The sequence below is a fragment of the Malurus melanocephalus genome, unplaced genomic scaffold (genome assembly GCF_030028575.1).
Source record: "Malurus melanocephalus ecotype Western Australia unplaced genomic scaffold, MMel_1.1 scaffold_77, whole genome shotgun sequence".
NCBI classification, from domain to species: Eukaryota; Metazoa; Chordata; class Aves; order Passeriformes; family Maluridae; genus Malurus; species Malurus melanocephalus.
In genome coordinates this window covers 52939-77206 of record NW_026623309.1, presented here as the reverse complement: position 1 = coordinate 77206, position 24268 = coordinate 52939, and the positions used below count along the sequence as shown (strand labels likewise).

General features: G+C 37.6%; 1 protein-coding gene across 1 annotated transcript in view; it reads left to right on the top strand.

Annotated features, from left to right (window-relative positions):
* USP7 (ubiquitin specific peptidase 7) overlaps positions 1 to 20297 on the top strand; it is a 67837-nt gene extending 47540 nt beyond the window's left edge. The window contains exons 8-31 of the mRNA XM_057367264.1: positions 31 to 85; positions 627 to 707; positions 805 to 895; positions 1669 to 1751; positions 2716 to 2825; positions 3627 to 3783; positions 4677 to 4821; positions 5410 to 5540; positions 6637 to 6771; positions 6974 to 7075; positions 7750 to 7855; positions 8190 to 8282; positions 8885 to 8952; positions 9883 to 9983; positions 11329 to 11482; positions 12748 to 12815; positions 13867 to 13975; positions 14069 to 14146; positions 14485 to 14585; positions 15164 to 15263; positions 16114 to 16233; positions 17514 to 17585; positions 18511 to 18601; positions 19673 to 20297. Of these exons, the coding sequence (XP_057223247.1) occupies positions 31 to 85; positions 627 to 707; positions 805 to 895; positions 1669 to 1751; positions 2716 to 2825; positions 3627 to 3783; positions 4677 to 4821; positions 5410 to 5540; positions 6637 to 6771; positions 6974 to 7075; positions 7750 to 7855; positions 8190 to 8282; positions 8885 to 8952; positions 9883 to 9983; positions 11329 to 11482; positions 12748 to 12815; positions 13867 to 13975; positions 14069 to 14146; positions 14485 to 14585; positions 15164 to 15263; positions 16114 to 16233; positions 17514 to 17585; positions 18511 to 18601; positions 19673 to 19779 (2458 nt within the window). The 3' untranslated portion in view covers positions 19780 to 20297. The remainder of the gene's footprint in view (positions 1 to 30; positions 86 to 626; positions 708 to 804; positions 896 to 1668; positions 1752 to 2715; positions 2826 to 3626; positions 3784 to 4676; positions 4822 to 5409; positions 5541 to 6636; positions 6772 to 6973; positions 7076 to 7749; positions 7856 to 8189; positions 8283 to 8884; positions 8953 to 9882; positions 9984 to 11328; positions 11483 to 12747; positions 12816 to 13866; positions 13976 to 14068; positions 14147 to 14484; positions 14586 to 15163; positions 15264 to 16113; positions 16234 to 17513; positions 17586 to 18510; positions 18602 to 19672) is intronic.
* The last annotated feature ends 3971 nt before the right edge of the window (positions 20298 to 24268 follow it).

Genomic DNA, 24268 nt, shown 5'->3' with positions numbered 1-24268 from the left:
AGTATTTTTTTCTTTATTTGCTTTGCAAAGGTGGGAAACTTTAGACAGCTTCATGCAACATGATGTCCAGGAATTGTGTCGAGTGGTATGTTCATACTACTTCTTGCTGATCTGTGGTTTATAATGTTGTCTCTTAATATTGTGTCTATATATAATGTAATTTTCTAATGATCTGGGTAATAATGGCCATGATTAATTTAAATTAGGTCTCAAAAGGCATAGAGAYTTTGGCTTGGTTTATTTCTCTCTAAGAATGAGGTTGCTTGTGGCCTTTTGTGTGTGAGGAATTTGTAAAGAGAAGGAAAGCTTGAAAGTAGCTGGAGCATGTGCTAGTGCTTCTTTTATAGCCRTGGAGAGAAATGCAGTTTTGAAGATGAAATGCATTGTTATATCTGTGGGGTTTTCCAAACTTAAAGGAATGGAGTAGCAGGATTAGTCCTCAGTGCAGTTTTTAGGGGGAAGARGAGGATTTAAAGGATTAGAAAGGAGATGCCAGTACAAATAGACGAACATTTTGGCTTTATCCAAGTGACTTAGCATCTAATCAGTCAAATAATCATATGTGTGTGATGAATAAATTTAAAAAYTGCAAGTTTATCTTGAGTAAAAACTAATTTTTCTTTCAGCTGCTTGATAATGTGGAAAATAAAATGAAAGGCACATGTGTAGAAGGCACTATCCCTAAATTGTTCAGAGGGAAGATGGTGGTATGTGTTTAATACCTTTCTCAAAAATAATTTAAATTAACTCTATTTAGTTGCTTGTATAAATGAAACTTTCATGTTGTTTTGATTTTGTTTCCAGTCTTATATCCAGTGTAAGCACGTAGACTACCGATCTGAACGAATAGAAGATTATTATGACATCCAGCTAAGTATAAAGGGAAAGAAAAATAGTAAGTGATACACTGTGGTATGTACCAATCAAATAGTTCAACCTATTGGACAATTTTAGTGCCTGTTGATTTCAAATGGGTTTGGTGGTGCACAGTGATTGGGAATATCTTTGCTTTAGGACACCTCATTGAAAACATTTTCAATGCAGAGAATGTTTTTACCTGCATTATATTTCTTTTTTTTCCTTATTCCATTTTCTTTCCCTGCTCCTTCCTCTCTAATTCTCTCACTGTTACCTTTTCATAAAACTCTTAAGAACATTAGGAGTTCTCTGGTGTCATGAAACTGCCATGGTGATCACAGTGGTGTTATRACAGTTGTTATAATTTATCTATAAAGGTTAACTCAGAAGAAGTAGATTCTTCTTTAGACCTGACCATAGTAATAAGAAAAAAAAATTATTCAGAACAGCATAACAGTGGTCCCTTATCATCTCTTTACCCAGCATTTGGTGTAAAAGGCACAGAAAAGGATGTTTAAGAGTCCAACAAACAGTCATCTGACTTGGTGTTTAACAGTTGCAAAGTGAGGAGTTGTGGCAGACAGCTGTAATTGTGATTGTATAATCTGCTGATATTCTTAGATATGCCTCTATAACATGGTACACTTCTTGACATTCTTAAGCAATATAAAACTTTACTTAAAATAAGGACAGAAATATTCAAAGACAAGCTCCCATGTCCTAATATGTCATTTGATTAATACATTGCAGGCTAGAGTAAACTTACTTTTTTCTTCCTTCTGTACAATTCCCTGACCTTTTTTCATTTAGTTTTTGAGTCCTTCATTGACTACGTTGCAGTGGAGCAGTTGGATGGTGATAACAAGTATGATGCAGGAGAACATGGCTTGCAGGTATTGTTCTTTTTTCTACCTGGTTTTTTTTTAACCTTATTTCTTTATCCTTGATAAAATAGCAATGTTGCAAAACCCATTCTAGATTTTATCAACTGATTTTGGTGATGTTTCTTCTTGGGCAAACTTTTTATGTAGCTCCTCTTATTTGCTGTTAGGTTTCTAAAAGTGGAGTTGAGATTTTATAGCAATTTAATTACTAGTGAGTTTTATAGGTCCATGTCTTCTATTTGCTTGAAAGGCTTGCTTTTCCACCAGTCTCAAGACTTAGAAGTTCTTCCCCTATGAGTAGCCTRTTCTTCCATGTGTCAAGTAAAARCACAGCTCTAAAAGTAACTKTGGAGAGCTCATGTTCGTATCCTCRGCAAGAACACCAAATGAACCCATGGAAATTAAACATTGATATGCGTGCATGTGTTTCTGAGCTCTTCAGCTGCACTTTGCTGCACCCACTGGATTAAGCTGAAGTCCTTTATAAATAATGTTTTACTAAAGCATTTCTTCAGCTTTGACATACCAGGTTTTGTCAGTAATGTTCCATATATTTTTTTTAGCTGTTCTTAGGAAGGTGCARTGCAGCACAGTAGCCAAATACTTGTTGGCAGGATGCAATGAACGTGAAATTCTTAATTGATCAAATATGAGTTTTTGCCTCCATATTCTCTCTCAGTGTTATTTATACAGGTAAATTGCTCTTAATTCAGTGAGGTGTCTACATATGCTTGTATGAGTGGCCTAAATTGAATTTAACTGAGCTCTTGTGTTACTGGAATAGCTCATGGGAGATTGGTGCAGCATTAGGATACTTAACTTGCACCCAAGGTTTGAACCATTCTTTGGTGCTGGCGCACATTGTGTCATTAAACCTATAAAAGTCCATATGAAGAGTATCTGCAGCAAACCAGTATTTTGAGTTGCTAAAAATCTTGCAATTTGAACCATCTATTTCCTTTTAAATGTCTAGGAGGCAGAGAAAGGTGTGAAGTTCCTAACATTGCCACCAGTATTACATCTCCAGCTCATGAGGTTCATGTATGATCCTCAGACTGACCAAAACATCAAGATAAATGATAGGTAAGTAGGTTGGATTTTTTTTGGTAGAATTTGAACCTATGAATGTGTTTTACCAATCCTGTTTTTGACTAAACTCTGTGAGGCAGGCATGTGCAGTCACACAGAGTGGAGGTCCCCTAAAGGTGCACTGGTTGAATTGAGTTTCACAATGACTAATGGAATGCTTGGTAATTTGTAGTGGTTGTTTTGACCATGAACCAGGTGACTGCATCTTACAATGCYTTGTGTAGCATTCTTTGTGTAGTGTGTGTCTGGGCTGCCACCAGAGTAAGTGGATGAATAAGCAGTTACCTGCTTGCCCTCCGTTTCCATGGATGGAGGGAGAGGCACTTGCCATATACTGATAATTTCTTGAGGAGATACCTCGAGAAACTAAACTAAACTAAATGTGTATTGCAGTGATTTCATTCTCACCAAGGTGAGACATTTCAGAGCAATGTTCCAGATCAGTGGTATCTGTGCTAGGAAAGCTGCATTTGTCTGTTGGAAAATAACAGATTGTAAAGCTTTTGCCTTGACACAGTGAATCCAAACCAGCCCTTATTCGTTAAAGTGTTCTTACCCTTGTTACTGAGGGCACACTTTCCTGAGCGACTTGAAAAGAATATTTTTATTCCATATTTAAACAGTATAAATTCTGCCACTGTATGCAGTATGTCCTGGATAGAAATGGGAGTGTAACAGTAATGTTCAATTTTTATACTTTGTTTTAGGATACACTTAATGTTCCATAATAGTTCATAATAATGTTGTGTCTATCATAACTACAAATACAGTTGTCTTCATTCTTTTCAAAACTAGGTTTGAATTTCCTGAACAGTTGCCACTAGATGAATTTTTGCAAAAAACAGATCCTAAAGATCCAGCAAATTACATTCTCCATGCAGTTCTAGTACACAGTGGAGACAACCATGGTGGACATTATGTTGTTTACTTAAATCCAAAGGGTGATGGCAAAGTGAGTATTGAAATGCATCTAGATGTGTTTGTATGTTGAAATTGCATATATGCAGTTTTCATAATGGGCAAATCTTTAGAATTTATGTACCCTAAAGGAGTCTGAAGACACATTTGACTTTTAGCAAAAGACTTTTTAGCTAAGGGAATCCCTTCACTTGTATGTGTATGTGGTGAAGTTCTACTGCAATCAAATTTGATCCGTTTTTTGGAGGCTGACTGCTGAAGCRAATATGAGAATTTCCAGTGTTTTTGTGACTCAGAAGTTCAGCATGTTTGTGTATGTCCCACTGTTCCAGGTTCAGGTGACTTGATTGGATTGGACATTTGTAGGTCAGGTGCCTCTTCCCTGGAGTTGAATGGTTTTGTGTGTACATGACTGTTCACAGAAAGAGTAGAAGTCAGTTTTTACTGTGAATTTGTTGCTATTTGTAATTTATTCTTAATTGACTTTATAAATTGCTCTAAATATGCAAATTATTACTAGATGTCTTGTGCATCACTGGATTTTATTTCATTTTCATTTTATTTTATTTATTTTTATTTTTTTGCAAGAAGTAAGGTCAATTTTCTGTTTCCTACAGAAATATTAGATATTTAAATAACAGTTTTAAGAAAAGCTTCTTAGAATAATTATTGTGCTTTTGGTACTCAGTGTAAAATGTTGAAATACTTCAGTAAAGGCTTGGTATTTATGGACTTCCTTATGCTGAGCACAAGTAGCAGGTAGCACAAATGATAYTGAAGCAGATTTCCTTTTGAAAGTCACGCCGCTTGAAGAATAATTTTAGTTASTTCAAAGAGCTGAAAGACATGYCAGAAATAGGATTAATTTATCATTCAAGAACATGTTTTTACGTGTAAAATCATCTTGCTCTAAAACTTTCTCCCTAGTGGTGTAAATTCGATGATGATGTTGTGTCGAGATGCACRAAGGAGGAGGCGATCGAACACAACTACGGAGGACACGACGACGATTTGTCCGTGCGGCACTGCACCAACGCCTACATGCTGGTGTACATCAGGGAGTCCAAGCTCAGTAGGTGTCCTCTCTTTGCTCAAAGGGGACTCACAGGCAGGGAATTACGGCTGGTTTACCTCTGAATTGTTAGCAGTTTTCCTGTGCAAAGGATCTGCGTTATTTACAGGCAAAACGTAGAAATTCCATGGGGTCAACCAGCCTTCCTCTCACTTCTGCAAAGTATGTGCTGCTCTCTAGTCATCATTTTTTAGCTCAATAAGGCACCTGCAAAATGCTWCAACCTTGGTTGTTTCAGAGGATGGAAAACCTAGTGAACTAACTTCAGTAATGRAATTAAATTAAATTGATTGTAAACATGTAGATAAACGTATGCTAAAAAAATGGGGTGGTGGTAAATATTTTTATTAAATTCTGAACTGAATATTTAATTYAAAAGTCTATGATACAKATTTCATGGAAGAAGTGCATCTTGACTTGTCATAGRAAGTGCTTCTTTTGCCAAAGCATGATGCTATCAAACCATGTTTTTAAGTGAAAGATGAAGAAATCTGATTTTGACTTCAAATCAGAGGAAAGTCAAGTGTGTATGGAAAAGAACCTGTTTGATGTAAATCTTGAAATGACATCATAAAATCTGCTTTGTAGGTGAAGTTTTGCAACCTGTCACCGACCATGATATTCCTCAACAACTTGTAGAAAGGCTACAAGAGGAGAAAAGGATAGAAGCTCAGAAGAGGAAGGAGAGGCAGGAAGCTCACCTCTATATGCAAGTGCAGGTCAGCTTTTGAAATAGATTAAGTTACAGCTACTTCACCATGAAAATTCAGAATATTGAATCACCCTGGAGGCAAACTTTGATTTTCTTTCCTTTTCCTTTTTTTTTAAATCTTTGTTCTTAAGTAATGTTTGAAGTGTAATTATGATTTTATTGCTTTTAAGTATATTTACATATGCAACGAATCGTAATAAAACACACAGTACTGTAGTTACAAGCATTTCTGTTTTCCTTACAATATATGTGCTTGTGTAAAAATCGTAAGTTCAGGTGAAAGGGAAAAGGACCAGGTTATTTCAAAAAGCTGCCCTATCACTGCACTTTTATCTCCTTCAGGAATTATTTTCTAAAATTAGAATGTATGTAGCCATAGGCTGCAAGTYTGGACTATTGCCAAACTCAAGCTCATCAAGTAGAAGCAGAAGGAGRGGGTGCTTATATTTGCAATTATCTTTTTGGAAAAGCCAGATGGACTAGATTGTTATGAATTGCCTTAAGGAACCCTGTTTATGGCTCTTTCCAGAGACCATCTGGCACARGAGAATAGAACCCATTTTCCATTTGCCTCCATGTTTCCTTGCCTGTTCTTTCTGGTGTASATAAGCAGAGATACTGGTGAAGTTCAGCTTGTTCTGCACTGCTTTTGCACTGAGCAGTTTCCAGTGGGASACTGGCAGCGTTGCAGTTTGTATTTCTATTAAAAAAGATGCAGGGAGGTGTTGCAAAGACARGGGAAGGGTTAGGTTGCCTTCTTGCATTACACCAGCCAAAGAATTATGTAGTCTTTTTATTTTCTCCAAGTGCCAAGGTTGTTGGAGCACGTTCCAAGACTGGGAGCTAAGCATGACTGGTTTTTAAGTGCTTGGGATTTGTAAGAATTAATGTATTTTAATTACTTGCACTGATGAGATTATCAATCACGATTTTTTAATTTCATTATAATCTGTATTCTTGCAAATTTCCTCCTTGAGAACATGAATAGTGTTAGCACTGTGCCAGAGGGCCAGTGAGGTTTCATACTGTAAAGCATCCTGAGAAGGTATTACATGGTGTGGCTGGGCTAATCTGAATAATAACCTGTAAATGTCATTTTTCAGATAGTGGCAGAGGATCAGTTCTGTGGTCACCAAGGCAATGATATGTATGATGAAGAAAAAGTGAAATACACTGTTTTCAAAGTATTAAAAAACTCTACGCTTACAGAATTTGTTCAAAACCTCTCTCAAACAATGGTGAGTTTTCTGTAGCTGAACACSTGCATGTATTTGTTTTGTTACWTTATGCTTGTTTCATAGCCCTTATYTTCTCTGTGTATTGACAATCATAATTTAGATATTTTAACACAAAAATCTGTTTGAGTTTAATAAAAGCATTTTTAGCCTGCTTTTCCCTTGTTTTGATTAAGTTTCTTATCACAATTTTTATTTATTTTAGGGATTTCCCCAGGATCAAATCAGATTATGGCCAATGCAAGCTAGAAGTAATGGAACAAAAAGACCTGCAATGTTAGATAATGAAGCAGATGGCAATAAAACGGTAAGTAGTCACTGAGAGATGATATTATTTCTGTACATCTCCCATGATTTTTAGTTCTCTTTAACAATACCTAACTTTGAGACATAGGATTTTTCAGGCTTTTAATTTAAAATTAATTTCACTGTGTCTGGTGAACTTTGATACTAGGGAAGACTTGAGATTTAGTGGATTAATTTGGATGGGAAGCCAGGTTGTGGTTGCTGCATGATTTTTCTTCTGTGGAAGAAAAGGTGTGATCATTAATTTTTATGTTAGATTTAGAACAGAAATGCCCTTCTGAGTCCTCCATTATTTGGGCAGACCTCTGGATTTAATGAAATRTATTGCTTAAAGTGTAAATACACAGAAAACAATGATTGGTTTCACTGTCCTGTTATTCCAAAAAGAAGTTGTGTCCTTGCCATTATAAAGTTAGCTGTAAACTTTTAAATTAAAAAAAAGTGGATTCATTTTAAATAAAACCTAGCATTACTGCTTTATCAAACTATTTGCTGGCTTTATATCTGTATTTGATTCTTTTTAAGAACTTCATAAACTTCTTTTAACAACTTGAAAAACAAAAKCCTTTCCCACTTATAGAATGTCATAAAGTTCTCGTATCTGATTCAAATGCAGATAACAGGTTGCATTATGTTCTTCAGAGCTTTTTTCTTCTCTCACATCTTTCTACATAGATGATTGAGCTCAGTGACAATGAGAATCCATGGACAATATTTTTGGAAACAGTAGATCCAGAGATGGCTGCTACTGGAGCAACATTACCCAAGTTTGATAAAGATCGTAAGCATATGGGCTAAACCTTTCAAAAATACAGAATACTTTAGTTTTGGTTATATCCTTAGAAACACTGTGCATTCCTTTTTTCAATGATGTTGTTGATGTATCCATCGAACTATTACAGTGCTGAAATTAGTTTTTCTCATGTGGTTTTTGCTTCATTTATCTTGAAGTGAAAGACATGCTTTGCATGTTTTCAGACTTACTGAATAAACTTATATATATATTTTAATAAATCAARGACACATTTGTTACTGTGTAAATAAAGATATCTGGGTGATCTCCTTCCCTCTTTCCAAGSCTTACTTAAAATTAAATCTTGTTTTTTAATTTGTAGATGATGTAATGTTGTTTCTGAAGATGTATGATCCGAAGACTCGGAGTTTGAATTATTGTGGACATATCTACACCCCTATATCCTGTAAAATACGTAAGTTCTGAATTTCAATTTCATTGTTATCACTGAAGTTTTTAAAGAGAGTAGATTGAAAAGAAACCAAAATACACTTTTGCAATAGCTTTTCATATAAAAGCTATTAATATTCTACAACCTTTCATTATGGAGCCCAAGCAGCTGCTCAGYCTGAATTTCATGTGAGCCTTGGTTTTCGTATGGGTCCATTTAAAGAATTCAGACAATAGTCACTGAGTAAAAATATTTTAGTTATTCATTTTGAATGCCTCATTTTGTTAACTTGTACATATTTTTTATTTTTGTAATTTAGCAGCCATTAATATTTTTAAAGATATTGAATGTKTTCTCTGGGGAAGGAGCAGTGTTATTTCATCTCATGGATTTTCAGTGACCTTGCATATATTTTTGTTGTTCGAATGAAGTGGAAGGAAACTATAAATGTGTCTCTGGGTTGAACGTCAACAAGGGAAACTTTAACGTGGAAGGCTCTCTTTCTTAGGCATTGTAAAACCATTTATCCAGGGTAAAAACAAGAGATTCTCTCCTTTCTGTTGTTGGTCTCACTAGCTGTTAGTGCAATACATTTCACATTCCTTTTTTTCTTTTATTCCCAACAGGTGACTTGCTTCCAGTTATGTGTGAGAGAGCAGGATTTCCACAAGAAACTAACCTTATCCTCTATGAGGTATAGATTGATAGACTCTTCATAACTTTTTTGTCTTTGGCATGCTGTAAAGAAAAAAAAGAGTTTTTCATTTTAAAAAGTTGCTCATAACAATGGTAATTYATACATCATAGGTACTGTAATCTGTAACTTTGAATTCTCCAGTGCTGCAGCGGAGTAGCTGCGCAGAGTTAACTTCAAAACAGATTTAATATTAAACAGATAGAAGTGTAAGGCTTTAAAATAAAAAAAAACCTCCTTGAAGTCCTATAGGAGCAGCTTTGTTGTGCCAAACCTGTGTAGCTGTGTTWGAGGAGCTAATGCTGCTGGCTTTATTTGCCACGGTGTTTTTGTTGCCCACCTTAGACAGTGGAGTTGAGAAAATGTTGCATCTTCTCCTTCCTTCCCTAAGTCAGAAGTCAGCAAACAAAATCCTTAGTCTGCTGTGCTGTTTCTGCCCAAGTACACAAGCAGTAAATCTTCCTAACTGCTGCATTTATTGAGTGCTGAAGATGCAGATCTTGCCAAGGCCAAGTCCTTGCTAGAGTAAGAACAAGGAATTGGGGTTTTGTTGYGATTTCTGGTAGCAGTCCTGCTGCTCTCTCTGGTGGTTCCAGGGCAGCACACACACTGCCATCCCTAAAAGCAAAGCTGTCAGGTGCTCCTGCTCTGGGCAGGTCAGGGTTACAGTGTCATTCTAGTTTGTTTGCACAGGTGCTTTTATTCCAAGAGGTCATCCTGCAAGTATAAATATGTAATATGCATATAGATATTKTATAATAGATGCATTGAATTTGTATAGATACATATCTATCCATTTGTTTCAGTTTAAAGAATGTACAGGTTACATTATCTGATGATTTCTTCACTGTTGTGACCTTTATTTGTGACTTTTATTTTTATGTTCTTTTGTTTATTCTGTGATCAATAATTTTTGTTCCTTTTTTGCAGGAAGTTAAACCCAATYTAACAGAAAGGATTCAAGATTATGATGTATCTCTTGATAAAGCTCTCGATGAACTCATGGATGGTGACATCATAGTGTTTCAGAAGTATGTATTTTAAGAGGGCAGCTTATTGCCATTAMATCACCTGGTTCACTTTGAAAGCTGGACTTGCTTTAAGCTTTTTTTAACAAAAGCAGTGTTACATTGTCAACTGTAGATGTGTTCTTAGCAGTTCTCATTAGAAGGGGAAATGAACAAATATAGGTGGTATTTTAGTTATCATGTGCCACATTACTTAAGGAAAAGAAGGTGTCCTCCTAGTTTAGAAAACCAATAACCTAAAATAGGTCATAATATTACTAGASTGTGTTCATCTGATTTGTGCTGCTTTGTACTGGAGCCACTGTAACTCAGACACCGAAGAGCCTTCCAGCATTTCAGACCTTGGCTCGGTACCAGGACCACTGGACAAGGCTCTTGGAGCTCCTTTCAGCCCAGAACTACACTAAAGTGCTTTCCTTTTTTGCCTTTCCCTTACGCTCACAGTCAGTCCCTTACTGGTCTGCRGTGATGAGATGCTCCCAGTTTGCCTGAGCACATGCTCCTCGTAGGTGTACTGGTGCTTCAGCTGGAGATTTCTCCAAGGCARAAGGGGGACTCCTGCATCTTGTGTCCAATAAAGGGATCTTTCATAAGCTTGGCAGGGCTATAAATCAGCATTTCTATGCTCTCACTGCTGATGGTCACACCCAACTGTGTTGCTCTGTTTCTCTCCATGGGCTGACAGTGGGTGGAAGCCAGCTAGTCTATCTTCAGCACTCTTACCCCAGATTATGTGAGATGAATGTATTTCTCATGTCATGCCTTGGAACTCGCATTCCCAGTTGACCCAGTTGGTGTTATGCACCCTTGGCTGGCTGCTGACTCCTGGGTAAGTGCACAGCTTGTACCCTGGTGCTATTTCTCTGCAGAGAAGTTGGGGTACCAGTCAGGAGTGACCCAAAGCAGCCCCTGTGCCCACTGTTCTGCCGCTCTGTGCCAGGGAAYGTTGTACATCCGGCCTCTGTGCAAAGCAATTGATGCAGGGTCTGTGGAAAGCTGTGCAGCATTAGTACAGGCAGGGATGTGCCAGGGTGGGAGGGAGGGCCAGCTGCTGCTGGGATGGTGCTGTGAGCCCACAGGAATCCAGAGTAGGGCCAGGCTGCCCATGAGCAGCGCAGCAGGCGAGGGCGCCGGGCCCTGCACAGACATGTGCCAGGCTCTGGGTCACTGCTGACTGCCTTAGTCCTACTGTGTACCAGTGGTGGCTCTTTGCAAAGGTTTCTAAACTTCACCTCTGTCTCTCTCCACTGCTGCTGACTTACTGTAGAACATTTTTTTAAAAGCCCAGACTGTCTGTGTGTGTAATAATGTGATGTGTAACGGTGTCRCCGTTTGTTTGCTCTTGTAGGGATGACCCAGAAAATGATAACAGCGAGCTGCCAACAGCTAAGGAATACTTCCGAGACCTCTATCACCGTGTGGATGTCATTTTCTGTGATAAAACCATCCCCAATGACCCAGGCTTTGTTGTTACTTTATCCAATAGGATGAATTACTTTCAGGCATGTGTCCTGTTCCTCTGCTTTTGCTTCCTTGTTCTGAAAGTATCTTTTGCACTAGTTCACAAATGCATTATACATACTTTTAGAATAGAATATGTGTGTGCATTTTTTGCATTGAATTAAAGAAAAATTTAAGGAGGTCGCTAAGTTTCGTGAGAAGAAAATACTATAAACCCCCCAGTTCTTTAAAAATGAGTTATTTGATAATAGGGTGCTTTCTTGGTAGGCCATTCTGCTCTGTCCAGGAAATTACATTCTCATGAAATTACTCATTTGCTTTCAAAGTGACATGTAAATCTTGCTCAACATTTATTTGGCCATTGAAAGGAAATACCTTGAGAGTCTAGTGATATCTATTTTGTGCAAGCTGTATTGCTGTCTTCACACAATGCAGTTTAATGCTCAGTGATATTAACAGATCAAACCTGTTGTGTTAATAATAAATGAGTTGGGGTGTTTTGATGAGGAAAACTGGACATGGAAACATAAGAAAAAAATTGAAATAAAGTTGRTCTGATCTATAAGAGCCAGAGTAGATTTTACTCCCTGCAGTTGCTGTGTCAGGATCAAAAAAAAGTACTTAAAACCGGACAGTTTATTTTCTGTCCCCAAAGGCAGAAACTTGGAACACCTACAAAASTCAGGGATGTGTTTTGCTATCCTGTTCTCATCATCTGTTCTTAGGCCAATTGCTCTCTTACTTTCTTTTCACTTGAAGTGTAAGGTGTGTATAGTTGGAGGTTTTTTGGTAAGGCAGAAAYAAAGAATGCCCCTGCCTTTTGTGAGGCAGTGATATGAAATGTACTCARGGCAATAATGGGGTGTTATTATCCAGCAAGCTAACTTACTTGGAGCAAATTATAGCAGTAGGAGTCTTCAAAGAGCAAATCTTACTTATTTCCATAATACTGTCATTAAAAAAAAAAAAAATCTGAAGCAACATCAAAAACCAACCAAACAGCAAAAACAAAYAAGCAAAAAAGAGTGAAGCTATTGTTGTGGATTTTGTTGCCTTTTGGCTACAGTAACTTACTGTAATAAAACAGTTTCCTCTTTTTTTTTTTTTTTCTTGTTATATCTTATTCTATCAACTGTTCAGAAGCTAACAGTACTGGTTTATTTAGCCTTAGGGAGGTAGGCATAGTGGGTTCTCTCASAATTTCAGTACCATAATGTTCCTGTCGTGGAATGAATGACTGTATGATTGTAGAGCAATGTCATAACTGTCTGAAACAATTCAAAACTTAACAAAAATTTATTTTCAGGTTGCAAAGACAGTCGCTCAGAGACTTAACACGGATCCAATGCTATTACAGTTTTTCAAGTCCCAAGGGTAAGATGAATCGTTAGTGTTCTGTGTCTAAGCTGTTCCTCAAAAATTAGCCTTTTTCAGGTTGTTAACTAATTCTCTACCAGTAAGATGTTACCTTTCTGGCAAGCACAGCAGGTTGCTTTGTCAGTTGAAGTATTGCAGTATCTGTCTGYAGAGCCTCAAAGCATTGCATGTTTTAGAAGATTTCTAGTAAATGTCATTTTAAAAATCATTAATTATTTCAAAGCCTGATGCTATGGGATAAATTACTAAGCTAATGCAAGTGCTGTTTCAGTGAATGCAGATTTCTAGAATGGAGGAGAGCAGAAACAAGCGCACATAAAAGCAGTATTTTTGATGATTTTACAAGTTTTAAGTGCAGAGTTACTTAACTGAATCCCCCCCTTCTCCCTCAAAGTCTGCAAATGAGTTTTTGTGAAGATGACGACAATCTTAAGAAGTTCACAGGTGCTCAAAGGGATATTTCTGGTTAAAGTGGTGGTTTTACGCATGTTTGTGTAAAACAAGATTTGAATCTATATAAAACTAGAAGAAAGTAGTGTATTATAGATCTCTGAATGTGCTGCAGGAATAATGCACTCACAAAACTTACATCTTGTATTCATGTAAATGTAGATGCTCTTTAGTTACCTGAGGGTTATTTCCCTTCATCATCAGTGAGAATTTGAGCAGCTCTTTGTAGTTTCCAGTGCTGTGGTCACTGTGGAATTTGCTGTGTCATATGGCTCCACAAATTAACCTTTCACAATCTAAAGCATGTGCTGCTATGTCAGTAATTTCAGAGGAATGTAGGCTTGCCAGCCTGCAGCACTGAGGTGAGCTTGTAAACATCCAGGGGAGTTAAAACACACACTGAATGGTTTTCTGTTCCCACAGCCCAGCTGTGTTTAAAGATCACTAAAGTTCTGTGTGTTGTGCTGCTCAGGCTGGGTTAGCAATTGCGTGAAACTGGAAGCCAGTAATAAAAAATGTTCTTGGTGTTTCAGTTCATTAAACAGTGATGGATTTTGAAGAGATGGGATTCAAAAACATGCTCTCTTTCCTTCTGTAGTTATAGGGATGGCCCTGGTAATCCTCTTAGACATAATTATGAAGGTACTTTAAGAGATCTTCTGCAGTTCTTCAAGCCTAGGCAACCGAAAAAACTCTACTATCAACAGGTAAGAGTCTTTTCTTTTTATTGGCATGAGTTATAAAAAATAATTCTGCCCTATTCAAAGTATGCCTAAAGTGTTTTTCTTTTCTTTCTTAAGCTCAAAATGAAGATAACTGATTTTGAAAACAGAAGAAGTTTTAAATGCATATGGCTAAATAGCCAATTTAGGGAAGAGGTGAGTGAAGCCATTACACACTTGCTGTCATTTCTGTGTCAGAGCTGGTATGACTGTGTCACACACTCTGTCCCTTAGTAAAACAAAATTAGAACAAAGTTGTACATGATGTAAAAAAACTCTAACAAAACAGCAGCAAAAAAGCCACCCAAAAACCACCAAAAAGTAAAAATAATTAAGTCTGTTAACAAAAATCTCAAAGATAACATTGGTGTTAACTTTAGTAATTTTTGTCTTTTAAAATGAATGTTTAAGAACAACCCAGTGTGTTCTGTGCTTTAATGTGCTTATTTAAATTTTCAGATTTTCTAATGATTGTTGTGTTTCAAATTCCTCAGGAAATAACAGTATATCCAGATAAGCATGGGTGTGTGCGGGACCTGTTAGAAGAATGTAAAAAAGTTGTAGAACTCTCTGAAAAAGGTTCAGGGAAATTAAGGTAAGGCTGGAAGACTGACTTCTATGTGATCATGTAGATTTTATGCAGAAGTGTATCTGCAAAAATTAAATTACTCTAGAAACAATTATAAGAGATTAAATATGATGTTCTGTTRTAAGCTTCTAAATTCTCACTGTTAAGAGTTCTTAATTGAATATMAATTTTACACAGGTATTTATTTATTTTGTATTTAATAAAGTTACATCCTTGAGTTTCATTGATTGCATTTGTTAGTCATGAGTTAATAATTGTTTCAAATRCGAGTTTTTTCATGCTTTTMATTTSTYYGGAGTTACAGGAGTTAAAAGTGAGRTCATTTAAACAGGATATATCAAATAATCCACCAGAAACCTATATTTTGTAATGGCACATGCTGTCTTTTTGCTGTGAGCCAGAAATAATTTAGCCTCTTYAGCTTTACTGCTTAATTTCTACTAAAGATTGAATTTAAAGTTTTACAACTGCAACAGCAACATCAGTTTGCATTCTGCACTAATCGCTCTAAAAGTTTGAGAAATGTTGCATTGATTTTTTTTATAATTCACTTTTTTAAAATGCTTTTCCTCTTTATCTTTAAGGCTGCTAGAAATTGTAAGTTACAAAATAATTGGTGTCCATCAGGAGGATGAGCTGTTAGAGTGTTTGTCGCCTGCAACAAGTCGAACGTTTCGAATAGAGGTAAATGGTGCTTGTCTTAAAGAAACTTTAAAACTTGACTTGAAGAGAGGAAACTATCAAGYAGTAATTTTCTTTTTTTGGATGCTTAGTTTCAAATGCTGTGATGCTTGTGCTAAGATTTTGTGCTAATATATATGTATTTTTAAAGAYAATTCTTTTAAAAGCATTGTGTGTTGTTCCATTTGCTTCCCTATAATGGTTTAATTCTTTCATTTTTACATGTGTTTTTTATAACAATAAATGAAGACTTTGCAAGAGCCTGTCCATAGGACATTTACTCTCTTGGCAATAATTCCAAGTTTTGAGAGTTCATGATGTAAATGTTTATGCTTAGAACCCACTTTTCTACTCTAAACTTTGATATTCTAGAAGACTTTATTTCCTTTTCTGTTATAYTTGAGGTTCTTGTTGCAAATTTGATGCTTACTGTGTGATTTTTTTCMCTAAACATTTCATTGTTCAGATCTGCTAACTTGCCTCAAAGATCAGAAATTACAAAAATAAGGTTTCCAGTGAAAATTGTAATGAGGAGCTGACAAGAGATCTGTGTTACTGTCAGCTAGTACTGCACTGATAGAAGATTTCTTGTCAAAAAAGCCATTCAGGCAGGAGAGTATTTCCTGAGCAGGGGGAGCTGAAGTGCTGTCATGCCAGGGATGAGGGACTCTGGTAAAAGACTCTGTCAAACAATATAGTTCTTCTAATTGTTTTTTAATATAATTGTTTTATATCAGTAACAGTTCATCAATAATGTTTTCAGTTTCTTAACTAGAAAAAATAACTTTAAAGCTGTAGTTTCYTTTTGTGGAAGTTTGGCTGATTGGAGTCACAATTCTCTGTCTGGATCTAGGAAATTCCTCTGGACCAGGTAGATATAGATAAAGAAAATGAGATGTTAATCACAGTGGCACATTTCCACAAAGAGGTTTTTGGGACATTTGGAATTCCATTCTTGCTGAGGATACACCAGGTGCAGTATGCCTTCCTTTTTCTCCCTGTGGGATTATGCTGATGATGTTTTCTTTAAGTACTGYCAAAGAAATGTATCAGTGTAATAAGTGTGTAGGGAAATGCAGCTCTTGTACCAAAGGTTCTGCCCCATCTGTTCCTTTTTATGGTTGAAGATTTCCCAGCTCAGTTGCTTTTGCATGTACAGCTTGGTCAGTGTTTCAGTGAGCCTGGGCCATATCTGGAAARCAGGCATTTGGCATCAGCTGTCAAATCAGTGCCACCCCCTTCCCCTGCACCCTATAGAATCCCCAACAAACYCCAAACCCTATTTCTGATAGCACTTGAGTAACTGCGAGTTGTTGGCAAAAGTGGCCCAACCATGGTTGATCTCMCTGAGACATGTGATTATTGGAAAATGAGTTTGCTTTCTTCAGCACTTTCTGAGATGACTTTGCATTTCATCCCTTCTGTAATTTGATGTGCTTTATCTCCTAGGGCTGAAAGTTAGTACAAGAACAAAAGCTAATTTTGAAAGCTTAATTTAAATTCTTGAGTTTTTCTGTGGTGYTGCTCCAGCTGAATGTCACCCTGATTCTCTTAATATCAAAGTGTATTTCTGGGAGCAGTTAGCTATCTGCTTCTAAACTTTTTCTGGTTCATGTGTGTTACTTTGTATAAAAATCACTCACATTTAATAATTTAGGAATGAAAAATATGKCCATATCTCTTTGTCTTCAAAAGTCTAAAATTATAATTCTAACTAATTTCCATATTTTTGATCAGTGTAGAGTAAACCTGTGCGGTGATCTGTGGTGGAAACCATTTGTTTTGCATTTCCTTGTTATGACACTTAATATATATTATTCATCTTTAAGTTGATAGTATCTGTCACTTTTTTCAGCAGTTTACATAGTCAGTGAGCAGAAACATACTACAAAACATAGTGATACGCTTAGCAAGAATCTGTAACTTTTTTTTTTTCCCAAATTCCTATTTTGCTGCTAATTTTCTAACTTAGCTGCTTAACTTTTACCTGACTTGCATGTATCAGTGGCAGTGCCTGGCCAATTTATGGGACAATTTKCATAAAGATGAATCAATAAGACATAAAGTTTAGAATTTAGAGCAAGTTGCCTTCTATTGTTCCATATTGTGGCAAATGATGTTGACACTTGTGTAATTTTGTAAATAACRGATTAAGGCAATGTTTTCCAATGAAGGTTAAAGTGGGAAATACTAACAGCTTCCCTTTTTTTTCCTAGATTTTTTTGACATTAAAAATCTTGTTGTAATTAYTAGGGTGAACACTTCAGAGAGGTTATGAAGCGGATTCAGACAATGCTGGACATACAAGAAAAAGAATTTGAAAAGGTAATTTCCAGTTGGGAGAATTTTTATTGCTAACTGTAAACCCTAAATGAGTTCATTTTAGTAAGTTGGAACACTACAGACTTRGGATAAATGTAGATTTTGTGTGATAGAGTAGCTGCTTGACTGAAAGAATGGTTTTTTTTTTTTTAACTTATTAGGTAGGATGGGTAGGATCAGTATTTCTGTAGTGTAGCAAGAGAGATACTCTGCAAAATATTGAAGTTACCCAGAAAASTGTAGCTGGTGTAGGACATTTAAAAGCCACCCCCACTTGACATTCTTGCTCAGAGCAGGATGTGACTCAGGTCATGCAGGGTTTTTTAGTTGCAATTTGTAAACTCCCAAGGATGGGAATTCTGCCCTAATCTGGACACTGTGTTTTACAGTATTTCCACTATCACTGTGRAGGCTTTGCTTTTCTTCCATGTAATCAGAATGTTTCATTTTGCAACTTGTGGTGGTCACTGTGTGCAGCTTTTTGAGAAGAGTCTGCTCCTATGCACCATCCTTCAGGTGGTGGAAAATTATAGATGCCCTCCTGTCAGCCTCTACTTGTCTGGGCTAAAYAGAACCCWTTTCCAGAGGTTCCCATATGCCACRTTCCCYCCAGTCTTCTGACAGTCTCACTGGACYTTTAYTGCAGTTTGTTGCCATGTCTTTTTSCCTGGMGGGCTTYAACCTGGGCACAGTATTCCRGGATGTGGGTTCATGGTTTCCCAGGCATTTATTTGTCCCACTATCCARGTTGTTGATGAGGGTTTTAAACAGGATTGGCCTTTTTCAGCCCCTGATGAATATTACTTATAACCAGTTGCAAGTTAGACTGTGAACTTAGGCTTGAAGACTTTATTTTAAGGTCACATTTTTTAAACTACTTGTTTGGTTTTTGTTTTTTTTGTTTTTGTTTTTCCTTTCCTTTTCATAGTTTAAATTTGCCATTGTAATGATGGGCCGACACCAGTATCTCAATGAAGATGAGTATGAAGTGAACTTGAAAGATTTTGAGTCCCAACCTGGTAAGTTGTTAGACAACCTCACTACTCTTTTGGTTGTTGAAGTTSCTCTACCAGTTGTTACAATCTGTTTATCCTTAACTCAGGATGCAGGAAGAGTTAGTTTTTTTGACATGACATACATTAGATGTAGTGACCAAGCAAGTCTGTATATACAGTGTTACATGTATATGTTAGTCCAAGAATGTGTGTTTTATAGGCATATGAATAACTAAATAATCATTGACCATTRTGTCTAACAAAAAGAAACCTCAAAATAATTTTGATTGAGGAAAACYTATCACAAAATGCAGATGCAGGCAACCAACAAGCTCACATGTTTCATGCTTTAGTGGTTGCAGTTGATGGCTTTGAATGTAGGAATGTGCTTTCCTTGCTRGGGGCCTCTTTAGTTTCTGCCTTTATCATTTCACTTCAAAGAACATTTGATTCTCTGCGTTGCATTGAGGACATCTTAAAAGAGAATTTCTCCCATTTGCAGGAAACATGTGGACTGTGGTTTTTCATGAAAAKTAGCAGTAGAATAAATYATATTGGGTTGAACAAGTGACARAATCCGTACATTTTCTTTGCAATTYAAATGACTAGGTTTATTTTCTTATAAAATAAAGATGATGGTCAGCTGCATGATTTCTTAGTATTATTTGCATTTTGCATAAATTTACCAAGTATTCCCACTTAAACCAGGTGACAGGAATAGCAGAGATTATGGCAAATACTGTTGGTTATGATGTTCGATTGGAGATTCCTCCCTGTTCAAAACAGACTTGGCACTTTGGTGAAAGCTCTGATGTGCCTGTGGCCATAACAGTAGATTTCTTGCTTTAGCACTCCCTGCACTGCTGTAAACTYCTGTAGGTGACTGACGAAGAGAAAAACCAGGTACCTGAAGCAGAAAGAGCTGTGGAATGAAAGCCCTGCCCCGCCTGCTGTGGGGCTGCCCTGCTGTCCTCTTCCCTCCCCTGTTATTCCTGGCAAACTGCGGGCAGGGCACAYAGGAGTAGTTTGTGTAATGGAAACATTTTTCCAATTCAGTCTTAAAACTTCATTTTTTTTTTCTCTTCTCTTTTCTAGGCAACATGTCTCATCCAAGGCCATGGCTAGGGCTTGACCATTTCAATAAAGCCCCAAAGAGAAGTCGCTACACTTACCTTGAAAAAGCTATTAAAATCCATAACTGACTTACTTAACCAGATTGTCRAGGCAAGGGACAAAAATAAGTGTGTGTGTGCACCTTTTTAACAACTGTAGAACTTTGGTACACGTGCACTATATCTGAAGTCTTCAGCAAGAGGATTTGCTGCTGATGTTAATTTTATTTTGTTGAGGCTGTTCAGTTTGGCTTCTCTGTATCTATTGACTGCCCTTTTTGAGCAAAATGAAGGTGTTTTTATAAAAGCTTGGATGCCAATGAGAGTTATTTTATGGTAAACGTAATGCAAGGCAATTGTCAGCATAATGAGGGAAGAGTTTAGTAGAACAGTTGACATTGGCAAAATTATTTGTCTGTAGTACGTTTATAGATGGCATAAGCTGACTGGCTGCCCTTCCCGTGTGGTGTTCACCATCACTGCAGCTAGTAAGTCTTATGTTTAGACTCACATCAGATTTATTTCCTTCAGTTATACTTTAAATGACATTTTTGTGCATTTGTAAATGCAAAAGAAAAACTCACATCATCAATAAATAGCAATCTCTACTTCATTGTGTACATTGTTGGCACTTATTCGGGATTTTTGTCTCCTCCAGCTTCATAGAATCTTTTTTAATAAACTAGTTTTCATTTAATTTAGTCAATACTTTGCATCCCATTTTGCCAAGTGGATGCCCCGAGTCCTAAAAAGAGATATTTGGGTCTTTTTATTAAATTTCCAACCACTGAGAAATACCGTTGTGATTGATTATGCCATCTTCTGGCAAATAGAATGACACTCAAAAGTTGGCAAAAGCAAGTGAAAAGATTATAAATACCATTAATTTAGTTACCATGGGAAGAGATGGGGAAAACACAAGAACTAGCCTTTTAGCACAGAGGGCATGCTCACTAGTGTTTAGTAAGCTGTTGACTTTGTATAAAAAAGGAGGAAAAAAAAAGAAAAAAGAAGAAAAAAAAATGAAAAAAGAAATTGTATATTTAATGAATGAACATGTACAATTTAACACTTGGAGGTTAATTTTATTGGGTGAGTCTGCAAGTGAATTTCACTGATGTTGATATTCATTGTGTGTAGTTTTATTTCAGTCCCCAGACTGCTTCCTTTTCTTTGGAGCTAATGCCAGCCGCGTGTCTAGTTTTGAGTGCAGTAAAGATAGAATCAGCAATTCACACTTAATTTTACATTCTTTTCCAGTATTTTATTTTGTTTCTGTAGCCGCAGTGTACAACTCCTCTTCCTGTATATTGCCTTTTTTTGCTGGAAAATGTTGTATGTTGAATAAAATTTTCTATAAAATTTTTTTCGATGAGTGATGACATGGACATTGAAGAAGATTTCTCCTCTCCTTGGAAATAGAGTTTTGGGAAACATTTTCATTCATGASATTTTACTAAAGGTGTGTTTTTTTTCCTTAAGTGTTGACAATTGTATAATCCTTATTGGTTGTTTTGGGGAAACTTTGTGGGCTTTTCTGTTTAATAGTTTTGGGGTTTGGAGGTTGTTTTGGGTTTTGGGTTTTTTACCTCTTAAATAGTCACATTTGAGCTTAACAAATAAAAGGTTTTCCAGGAAGGAGCCATGTAYAAAAAAGACAAATGGAGAAATTATTTTACTAGTTTGTTTGTAAAGCTTGTAGTAGAGTCTTTGTRGTAGACTGGACTCTGTCTGCCTGTACAAAATTTTGTGGTCCAGATTCTCAAGTCTAATATTATAAATGGTGTAAAGTGAAATCTGGAGTCTCTRAAGGTAAGGTCTTTTCATAGAGTAATAGATTCCCTTGGTAATGTGTTCCCTGTATTCATAACCAAAACAAAAAGTGCAAGTTCTAGGTATGTTTGATTTTCTTTTTAGTTTGTATCTTGCAGTGCTTTAAACTGTCTCTTATTTCCAGTCAAGGCAGACTAGTTGTTTACTTTKATTTTTGTTGTCTGAGTGTGTAGGTTAGCGATAGAGGGAAGTGCTTAACTGGCATGCCTTAAGTGGAGAAAGCTTTCCTTTGGTTTGCATTTCCATCAAGCTGGTGAGAGTTGCACCGTCCCCGTGGTGTTTTTGCTGGTACTTGGATTGTCTCTACAGGCTTTCAGTAAATGTCAGGATTCATTCCCAAACTGTTTCTGTGGAATCCAAGGCTCTGGTCAGCAGTAGTAAGCCCTAATTGTATTTAGTGTTTAGACTGATATAAAAWTGAGCTTGTATCTGAATGTCACTGTTTTCATACTAATTTATGGGATGTTGGCAGCTTTTAGGGACTATCTTAAAAAACAYAACCCTATTTCAGAAGAAAAAGCCACTAACAAAGTAGATTTTGGGTGCCTTTTGGTTTTTAGATGACTGGATATTATGTGCTTCAGTATTTGTGCTATTCCCACACTGGTTGGTGAAGTTCCATACTTGGAGGCATTCCATATGCAGTTTCCAATGACTGAAGGGTTTTCTGAAAAAAAAAAAATTTGGAGCACAAGTAATTTGTTCAATTCAAATGTGGAAACACACCTATGAAGAGAAGAGAAAGACAGGAGGGTTTCTCAGGTGCAGTATGTTTGTTTAGTTCATTAAAAAAAAACTTACAAGTATACAGTCTTCAARATTGTCATGCTTTCCATTTCTTTATTCAGATTTTGGAATTATCTGGATAATAGTGAATGCATTAAATTAAGGTAATGRTAATACAAGCGTTAAGCAATAAGGATGTAATTTCATGGTACGCAGCATCAGAGCAACATGTTGTTAATGACCCATCCGAATTCTCCCTACGAAAATAGCGAGCGTTGTTCCTGTAGATTTACATAGTGCCTTTTATCCTGAAGGAGTCCAAAGCATTTTGTGAAATGTGAGCAGATCACAGCAGTGACATAGTTGCTGACTAGAGAGTGACAGCCAGCTGCAGCCCCCTGCACCGGCCCGGCTGGACCCCGGACGCGCCCAGCCGAGCGAGTGCCTCCCGCATCCTGCATCTACCTCAGCTGCTGCCCTCCGGAGCTCCGTGCCAGCATCCTGCCCAGCCTCCTGGCACCCCGCCCGGCCTCCCCGGAGCTCGGACCCGCCCGGTGCCCCCGGAGCTCGGACCCGCCCGGTGCCCCCGGAGCTCGGACCCGCCCGGTGCCCCCGGACCCGCCCGGAGCCTCCGGAGCTGCCCGGCCGCGGGCGCTGCGCTGCGCTGCGCTGGCTGCGCTGGCAGCGCCCACATCGGAGCCACGCCGGGGGGTTGCTGTTTGATATCCTCTGTGAGAAATCGTTTTCTGTAGGAACTGTACATATTGTAAATAAAATAGCCTAGGGTAAACACTGCATTGGTGTCTTGGCYCTTCATTTTGGAGAGGAATGGGGAATTACAGCTCAGGAGTTGCTCAGAACTCAGATTTTGGTTTAGATCAAGTAGATGAAGTTTGCAAAACTCAGCCAAATTGTGTGTCAGGAATGACATTAACCATGTAAGGTGTGGTGGCCAGAGGGTAAATGCTGGCTTGAGTGTCAGCTTCCATGTTCTGAGCCTTTGTTCTTTTCTAAATCATTTGGATATTAAGAATGTCAGTTTGGTGTGTGAGCAGTGAATGTGATTTATTGGCTGTTAAACCTGCCTGGTCTTTAGGATCAGAAAAAGGGGGAAAGGTTCACATGTGATATGTCCTAATCTGGCTTTACATCTGTGTTCAACTTAATTTCTGTCCCAGGTGATGCTGAAGTTAGCTGTATACCAAGGACAGCAGGAAATTAAATTTGCTATGCCTGGAAGCCTTCTTTATTATTATTATATTTATTATTATTATTATTAAATGCTTGTGTAAACTATTGTCCCTGTAAATTGTGGTGTAAAAATGTCCTAACTACTTCTGTTGAATACCTCCTGCACATCTTAAGTCACATATATATATAATTTCTTTGCTAACATGTGTTTTCCTGTGGTTTTGGGTTTTGCACCTTTCCTGGTAAATGTTACTGACTTGGTGCGTTTTTTATTACTAATTAACAGCCAAGCTTAYGGTTTCGCAGGCAGATTTTAAAATGGAGAAAAATCTTATCATCTTCAAAATGTATGAATTGGTAAAACCTGTTACACTGCCAGCTGCATGGCTGCCTGTAATCCTTGTGGGTTTGTATTCCATGAGGTCACAGTCGTTTGGGTGACCAGAGGGACAGCTGGGGCTGCTGCTCTGAGAAGGGCCTGGGGATGGAGTGTTGGCTCTGGGTTTCATGTAAGGCCAGGAAAATGGTTAAGTTTTTACTTATATTGATTACGTTTTTTCACATTGCACAATCTGAAGATGGGATTCTGTAGTTTAAAGGCTGCTGTTTCGTGTTTGTTGAAGTAAAAGCAGTGCATGTGCCCAGCCTAGCTAAACTAATCTGTGAGGGGCGGTTGGTGCTGCAGACCGTGGTGGGTGGCTTGGGATCACCGGGCTGGGGGCAGCGCCCCTCCTGGAGCTCGTTTAGACGGCCGGCTTCAAACACCAGTGTCCACAGCCGGGACCTGCCCTCGGAGGAGCGGCTGGGGGCTCTGATACTGTCCCTGCCG